The sequence below is a fragment of the Megascapheus bottae genome, chromosome 17, assembly GCF_031878675.1.
Source record: "Megascapheus bottae isolate mThoBot1 chromosome 17, mThoBot2.hap1, whole genome shotgun sequence".
NCBI lineage: Eukaryota > Metazoa > Chordata > Mammalia > Rodentia > Geomyidae > Megascapheus > Megascapheus bottae.
Genome location: NC_143525.1, coordinates 12,563,688 through 12,572,589, shown reverse-complemented (window position 1 = coordinate 12,572,589; position 8,902 = coordinate 12,563,688). Strand labels below are relative to the sequence as shown.

At 46.1% G+C, this 8,902-nt stretch overlaps 1 protein-coding gene across 1 annotated transcript in view; it reads right to left on the bottom strand.

Moving 5' to 3' along the window:
- Tm4sf5 (transmembrane 4 L six family member 5) overlaps nt 1–6,688 on the bottom strand; it is a 7,195-nt gene extending 507 nt beyond the window's left edge. Inside the window, exons 1-3 of the mRNA XM_090351605.1 lie at nt 6,367–6,688; nt 1,430–1,510; nt 826–962 (exon numbers count right to left, since the gene is read on the bottom strand). Coding sequence (XP_090207731.1) covers nt 826–962; nt 1,430–1,510; nt 6,367–6,540 — 392 coding nt within the window. The 5' untranslated portion in view covers nt 6,541–6,688. The remainder of the gene's footprint in view (nt 1–825; nt 963–1,429; nt 1,511–6,366) is intronic.
- Nucleotides 6,689–8,902: the final 2,214 nt, after the last annotated feature.

Here is an 8,902-nt window from a genome sequence, read left to right as displayed (position 1 = left end):
CTAGAGGGAGATCCCTCTCCTCGTGTGTGTGTGTGTGTGTGTGTGTGTGTGTGTGTGTGTGTGTGTGTGTGTGTGTGTGTGTGTGTTGGTACTGGGGCTTGAACTCAGAGCCTTACATTCTTGCTTGGCTTTTCTTTCTGCTCTAGGCTGTCTCTCTACCACTTGAGCCACAGCTCCATTTCTGGCTCTTTGGTGGTCAAGGGGAGATAGGTATCTCACAGATTTTCCTGGCCAGCTTGGTTTGGAGCCACAGTTCTTAGATCTCAGTCTCCTGAGTAGCTAGGATTACAAGTGTGAGGCAGCAGGGACTAGCTAGGGAACACTCTTTCCTGCTAAGGTGGTTATGGGGCTTGCACTCAGGGCCTGGGTACTGTCCCCGAGAGCTGGGATTGATAACAGGAATATGCACCACTGTATCCAGTTTCTCATAGTTTATTTGAGGAGTGAGCATGGGAAGAGGTCTTTCTGTTCTGTTCTGACTCCACTTCTCTATAGCATATGAATCCCAAGGCACAAGTCCTATTCTCTCTCTCCCCTCCTCCCCCCTTTCTCCCTGCTTGAACTCAGGGCCTGGGCACTCTCCTTCAGCTTTTTCAAGGCTAGCGGGCTATCACTTGGGCCACAGCACCACTTCAGCTTTTTCTGTGTATAGGGTATCAAGGAATCAAACCCAGGGCTTTGTGCATGCTAGACAAGCACTCTACCATTAGGGCAGACTCCCGCCCAGTGGAACTTTCTTGAAACCTGATCTGGCCTAGGTTGACTCATGTGGGGGTCAGGGGGGATCACAGGATATGTGGGGTTCAAATACAGGCGAAGACTTACCCTGTTTCTTGGAGGTGGTAGTCCCATTTGCCATTTTTTAAGCATTTGGGTCCAATGTGGAGCCCGGCTCCCGATACGGAAAGACAGTAGATGGCCCCGAGCATCCCGAAGGCCGAGCAGAAAATGGAGCGAAGCATCTGGATGGAGGGCAGAATGGGAGTTGGTTACAGTGGTGGGGTCCCAGGTGGAACAGTCGTGCCTAGCTGCACCTGGCACCACATTCCTTTCCAGACATGTTCATAATGCATTTGCCATCAACCCCAGTCTTGGAGTGAAGCTAGACCAAGAGCTTGCCGGTGTGGAAGCTTCCCAATTGTTGTATTCCTCGCTTGTTGGACTGATGGATCAGCGAGTGGGAGGAGGGGATGGGGTGGGGGGTCTGGAATCCTGAAGAGGGGGTCTAAAAGGAAGGGTTCACAGACCTCAATCTCCCCACCTCATCCCCTCATGCAAGATCAACAAATGTAGCTCAACAACTGGTCTGGATGTGATTGCATGAACCATGCGGATTTCAGCTGGTGCTTTTCCTAAGTTTGCTGAGTGCTGGGATTATAGACCTGTGCTACCATGCCTGGCCTGGATCTCTTCTTCACTTAGGTCTTACCCTGCAGCGATTTCCACAGCAGCCTGCACCACAACAGCCCTTGCCCCCTGCACGAACAGCGGCAATTCCTGGACATAGCACCTGTGGGTCAACAGTCTGTGATAGATAAAAAGTCCTCCGGAGTCTCAAGACTTTATTTGCAACATTGCTCATTTCCTCCAGGAATTTGTCAAGACACTCAGCCCTTTGGACTATATAGAACGAATCTTATCTTTTTTTCTGAGAACAAGATGGGATCAACCTTCACTTATCATTATTTACCTGCCTACTCTACCTCTATCCAGAGTGTGACTTCCTGTAAGGCAGGCTTCAATATTATATATTCCCCACAGGAGACCTAGGTTTAGCCATCCCTGCATTCCCTTACATTCTAGTAGTTGTTTGGCTTCTCTGGATTTCAGTTTTGTTTTGTCAGTCCTGGGGCTCAGAATCAGGGCCTGGGAGTTGTCCCTGAGCTTTTTGGTTAAGGGAACACTCTACTATTCTGAGCCACAGTGCCACTTGTGGTGGTCAATCAGAACTAAGAGTCTCATGAACTTTCCTGCCTGGGGTTGGTTGTGAACTATGATCCTCAAATCTCAGCCTCCTGAATAACTAGGATTACAGGTGTGAACCACCAGAACTTGGCTGAATCTCACTTTTGACCTGTGAAAATGGGGCTGCTAGACTTACCTTACAAGTTGTTCTTAAGAGTTTAATAACAGGTTGGTTTTTGTCTAACTCTAATATGTATTCTAGTATTTAGAGTTCAACAGCAGACAGGGATGGTGGTGTGGTAGAGCCGAGTGAGCTGGGATTATGGTGGCATGCGTAAGTGCATGTTCACAGTTTTCTGATTTACACTGTAGGATTTCCCAATATTCAGTCTCAGATCATTTTTTTTCCCTGTGGATTTTTTTTCACCAAGTCCGGCTCCTTCCAGGCAATGGGCTGTCCCTTCTGCTGTCACCACCCGATGTCTGCAGATGTAAACCAAACTGTCTGAAGACAGTGCTCAATTTAGCCAGCTCTATACTGGCCACACAATATTCCCACAAATTCATCTTACTTTTGACTTTCTTGTATTCACCAATGGAAAAATATCCACTAATTCACCTAGCCTGAAAAAACATTGATCTTCCTACACCCTGCCAAGATTTCAAATATCAACTTGTCTTCACTGGCTCCTGAATCTGTCAGTCCTTTCTCCTTCTTCCTCACATTCCGCTCCTACTCACCTTCCAGGAGAACTCCTCTACCTCTCTACTAGATTTCCATAATTACTGTCCCTGTTACCCAGCATTCCATCCCTCCTGTGCGACCACTCGAAATTTAATATGCATCTTCAGTTAATATGTGTGTGTGTGTGTGTGTGTGTGTGTCCTAAGGATTTAATACTCCAGAAACAGAAACATTAGGATCTTGAGTTTGAAGGCAGTCTGAGCAAAAAGATATCAAGACCATGTTTCAAAAGCAAAATAGAAATGAAAGAGTTGAGGATGTAGCTTAAGTAGTAGAGTGCTTGGATAACACCACTGAGGTCATATATTCAATCACCAGTATCCTTCGCCCCCAAAATAATAAAGAGGCCCTAGAAAAGGGTACTGGCAAAGCACTTGAGGCTCCTCACTTTGCCTCCAGCTTTATCTATCTCAACAGCCCTTGCACCCCCCACCATTTTTTTTTGGTTTGTTATGGGGCCTGAACTTGGCCTGGGCATTGACCCTGAGCTCCTCAGCTCAAGGATAGCACTCTACCACTCTGAGCTACAGTACTACTTCCTGTTTTCTGGTGGCTCATTGGAGATAAGAGTCTCTCAGACCTTCCTTCCTGGGCTGGCTTTGAACCTTGATCCTCAGATCTCAGCCTCCTGAGTGGCAAGGATTATAGGCATGAGCCACCAGCTACCTGCCCCTTTTTGCCTTTGCTATAGCAGAATAGGTTCTTTGTTTTGCTTTTTATTTTTAAAATTTTCCTATACTGGGGCTTGAACTCAGAGCCTAGGCACTGTCCCTTAGAAGTTTTTACTCCAGGATGGCACTCTACTACTTGATCCATACCTCCACTACTATAGCCTTTTTTTTTGCTGGTTAATTGGAGGCAAGAGTTTCTTAGACTTATCTGCCTGCTCTGGTTTCTAATTAGGATTCTCAGATCTCAAACTCTTGAATTGTATCTAGGCTTAAAGGTGCACTGCCTCAGTTATTCTACTTTATTTTATTTTTTGGTCATGTGGTTTGAACTCAGGGCCTGGGAACTGGCCCTGAATTCTTTTGCTCAAAGATAGCATTCTACCCCTTGAGCCATAGCTCTACTTCCAGTTTTTTAGTGGTTAATTGGAGGCAAGAGTCTCATAGACTTTCTTGCCCAGGCTGGCTTTGAACCGCAATTCTCAGATTTCAGCCTCCTGAGTGCTTAGGATTACAGGCGTGAGCCACCAGCACCTGGCTGGTCTTTCTTCATCAATTATCGACCTGCTGATTATTCATCTCCATACAACCACCAGAGGAATCTTCTTCAATCCAGTGCTATGTGAAACAACTAAAATGTTCACATTGTACTAATAGGTATGTATAAGAGATATGCTCTCCTACAAATGCTCAAAAAAATTAACACATCTTTCAGTAGTTTTCTGTGGTACTTATAATAAAATTTAAATTACTTATGCCTTTCAAAGGTATGCATGATCTGGCCTTTATCCATCTTAGCTAATCCCATTAAACCTTAGCTGCACTGGTTGCCTGTCTGATCAGGTAAAATAGGGGCTGGGAATGGGGGTTAGTGGTAGAGTGCTTGCCTAGCATGCATGAAGTCCTAGGTTTGATTCCTCAGTACCACGTGAGCAGAAAAAGCCAGAAGTGGCACTGTGGCTCATGTGGTAGAGTGCTACCCTTGAGCAAAAAAGCAGCTCAAAGACAGTGCCCAGGCCCTGAGTTCAAGCCCCAGGACTGGCAAAAGAAAAAAATAAAGATAAAATAGAAAGAAAACAAAAACAAAAGCATTACCTAAAATTACAGCAAAATGTGGCCCCTGGATGGAAGTATTGTCAGGGATAGAATGTGTGATTAATATGCACAAAGCCTTACACTCAATTTTATTTATTTATTTTTTGGTGCCAGTATTAGGACTTGACCTCAGGGCTTGATCTCTGTCTCTTAGTTTTTTCAACTAAAGCTGTCACTCCACTACTTTAGCCATATCCTGACTCCTGGCTTTTAGTGGTTATTTTGAAGCTAGCGTCTCATGGACTTTTCTGCCTGGGCTGGCTTTGAACCCAGATCCTCAGAGCTCAGCCTCCTGAGTAGTTTGGATTACAGGCAGGAGCCATCAGCACCTGGCTTCATGAATTTGATTTCCAGTTCCCCAAAAGAAAAAAAAATATGTGGCTTCTTCACTTTGCCCTAGGAGACTTCATGATCATACCTTGCTTTATTTATGCCTTAATGGCACCTTCATTTATCTAAAATTATCTTGCTTATCTATTTATTGTGCTCATTTGGTCACTATGGATGTCTTGTCTAATGACTAAAGGCTCTGATTTTTGTACCAGGTGTACTGCAGTCAACAAAATGCCTTCCTTTTCTCATGTGGCTTCCGGTTTTGCTTGCTTTCTTTTTATGTCAGTCCTGGGGTTTGAACTCCAGATTGGGGTACTGCTCTGACTAGTGCTTTACTTTGAGCCACAACTCCACTTCCAGTTTGGAGATGGTTAACTAGAAATAGGAGCCTCATGCACTTTCCTGCCCAGGATGGCTTTGAACCACAATCTTAGATCCCAGCTTCTCAGTTAGCTAGGATTGTAGCTAATAGAGATGTCACAGGGACAGGGATGGAGGGAAGACCTCTGCCAAGGGACTTGACCAGATGACTGTCCTGAGAGGCAGGGAGCTATGATGGACTGTTGTCTTTATTCCATGATGATACAATCATCCAGCAGTTCCCCTAAATGGGGAGGATTTTGAAGGATGGGGCCTGGGAAATCCAGAAAATTAGACTCTCTTTCCCTCTTTTTAAAAGACCCTCATCACCAAGTGCCGAGGACGCATGCCTATAATCCTAGCTACTCAGGAGGCCGAGATCTGAGGATCACTGTGGGAAGCCAGGCTGGACAGGAAAGTTCCTGAGACTTTTTTTTTTTTTAAAATCTCCAATTAACCACCAGAAAACCAAAAGTGGAGTTGTGGTTTAAAGTTGTATAACAGTAGCTGTGAGAAAAAAAAAAATCAGGAACATCACTCCAGCCTGGAGTTCAAGCTCCAGTCCCCATCCAAATAACATTCTTGGCACTACTGAGGTTTGAACTCAGAGCCTTAGGTACTTGCTGTGCCAGCCATGCTCCAGCACACCCAAAGAAAAAATTTCAAACTATTTAAAATAAAAGAAAGGTCTGTTGAGAATAACTGGACACGGAGGAGGGTGACACTGAAGCCATGGTGGATTGAGATAGCACCTCCTAGTTGCAGACATTTCCACTTCCCCTCCTCCCCCTGCCTAGGATTTATTACCTGTCCCTGATAAGCTCCCCCATGCCAGCTGTTCCTTCAACATCTATCTAAGGTGTTTTCCACATCTGATGACTCAACCAAGGAGGCAGGCAGCACAGAAAGGGTCTGCTCTCACTAAAGGGCAGCTCATTGGAGATTTGAGGTTCCCTGCCGCCTGCTTCTCTCAGACTTCGCTCTCAGAGTCCGGGTCTTCCATGGCCTTTTACAGAGTGACCAGCACAGAATAGGCTGGTTGGACAAGCTCCAGCTCCTTGCCACCCCACCTCCATGTACCAGTCCCTTACCCTTTCCTCCCCTTTCCAATCTTTTTTCTTTTTTTCAGTCTCCTATCAAGACACGAACTCAGTACCTGACGCTTTCACTCAATAGCTAATGCTCTACCACGGAGCCACACTGCCAACCCCTCTCCCTTCCTTCCTGTTCAGAAGCCATCAGTGCCCCCTACCCTCTCACCATCAGGCCGCCACCGATGAAGCCAGCCATGAGCCAGACTTGCAAACTGAGATGGTCGTGGGTCCAGGTAGTCTGCCCATCAGGAACCAGCAAGAGCGCGTTGGCCACGATGCAGATGAGGGAGAGAGGGATGAGGGAGAGCCCTATACAGCGCGCACACTTTCCCGTGCACATGGCCTGGCTCGTCGTCAGGAGGGACAGAGGCAGCGAGTGAAAGTGAGCCGCAGCTTCCCAGTCCACGGGTGCATAGGCTGGAGACTGGAACGAAGGTCAGGGAAGAGGTGTGGCAGAAACTGGCAGGCAGGGCGATAAGGAAGGCTGGAGCCCTTGCAGATGGAGGAGCTGCAGCTCAAGAGGCCAAGGGGAGGATGTGGTGATGGAGGAGGTCGGACAGTTTGTCACACAAAGGAAGTTGCCTAGGGTTAGTGTGTTCTAGCTCCTCTTTGGTTCCTTAAGCTGTTTGAAGGCTCAGCCAAACCACTTCATGTCTTCAAGTCTCTGTGGCCTCTTCTGTAGAAAGGGTGGCCTGATGCTATTTTCCTGGTGGGCTGGTGGCAATGGTGTAGTGGGACAAGCTGAGAAGTATGTGATAAACTAAGAAGCACAGAACAGATGTGTTCTGGCTTCTTTCCCACAGGGAGAACTCCTCACAGAAAGAAAATTGTAAAAGACATGTGTTGAACCCAGGCATGATGGGAAGCCTATGTAGTCTTACTCGGGAAGATTATGAAAGAGAATGAGGAATCGGAGGCTAGCCTGATCCTTTCTGCAAAAATGAAAAATACAGCTGGGCACTGGTGGCTCACACCTGTAATCTTAGCTACTCAGGAGGCTGAGATCTGAGGATCATGGTTCAAAGCCAGCCTGGGCACTAAAAGCTCCATGAGACACTTATCTCCAGTTAACCACAAGGAAACTGAAAGTGGTGCTGTGGCTCAGACTGGTAGAGCACTAGCCTTGAGCTGAAGAGCTCAGGCCCAGAGTTCAAGCTCCACAACTGACCAAAAAAAAAAAAATATATATATATATATATATATATTAACTGATTAATGATAGTAGGCTTTTGCTGTCTTCTCAGTTTTTCTCAAAATTTGCATATTTACCTCCAAAAGAAGGTGCTTGCTTGCTTGCTTGCTTTCTTCCTTCTTTTCTTTCTCTGTCCCTCCTTCCTTTCTTCTCGTATTTCTCCCTCTCCCTCTCCTTCTCTGGCTCCCTTGCCCTCTCCCTCTCCCTTTTTCTCTCTTTTCTTCTGTGTGTTCTAGTGTAGGTACCACAACATGAATTCAGGGCCTCACACTCTTGTTTAGCTTTATCATATCAAGGCTAGGCTCTAGCCATAACTCCGCTTTTAGCTTTTTGCTGATTATTTGGAGATAAGAGTCTTTCAGATTTATTGGCCTGAGGTGGTTTTTAATTGTAATGATCCGATCTCAGCCTTCTGAATAGCTAGGATTACAGGCTTAAGCTACTGGCACACACATTGGAGTGCACACACACACACACACACACACACACACCCTGTAACCACGTACCCCCCCACTACTGAGAGGAGTACCTGTTTCTCAGAATGAGCTTGAGATAAAAGGCCTGATTTATCAGTGCCTGCAGGGCTTCTGCTTGGTTGTGGAAACCAAGACAGTCTATGAGAATTACTTTCAGTTATTTATTGTTTGTTTTGGTATTGTGAGGTCAAAGAAGTTCTGCTTTTGGGGGAGTTCTGAAGTTTCTGGTGGCCTGCTGTCATCATGGGATAGGGCTTGCTGTTGGAGTGAGAAATTAATTCTGAGGAAAGAACAACTGAAGATCTACCTGCGTCCGTGTCCGAAGCCTGACCATTCCTTGGAATGTTCTCATTCAATGAGAACAAATTAAGAATGTGTGTGTGTGTGTGTGTGTGTGTGTGCGCGTGTGTGCCTGCTCGTGTGTGTGTGTGTGTGTGTGTGTGTGTGTGTGTGTGTGTGTGCATGGGTGCACACATGTACTAGTGCTTGAACATTCACTGGGCTTTTTCACTCCAGGCTAGTGATGATCTACCACTTGAGCCACATCTCTACTTTTGGCTTTTTGCTGATTAGTTGAAGATAAAAGTTTTAAGGATCTGTCTGCCTGGGCTGGCTTGGAACTTTGATTCTCAAATCTCGGCCTCCTGAGTAGCTGGAATTACAGGTGTGGCCACCACTGCCTGACTAGGAATCCTTTTTGAGACAGAGATTAATTCACTAAGTTCTGGCTTTCTTAGAGCCTTGTGCTGAAGACCATATGGTTCACAAAGGCAGCCCTGAAGTCTCTGCAGAATTAACCCACATTCAAGTAGGATGTGGTAGTTCTGCGGAGGAGATGAGGGGAGCAGAATGTACCCCAGACCCTGAGGAGACTTGCAATGAGAATATCCCAGGGAGAGGTGTTGTTTCTCCACATCCTCATTCATCGCAGTAGGAGGATGTGGAGATGGAAGCATCACTCACAATGAATCTTGGAGCAATCTCTGCTATTTAGAAGACTGTTGTGAAATAGAGGAAAAGCTAGGAAGAGTTTA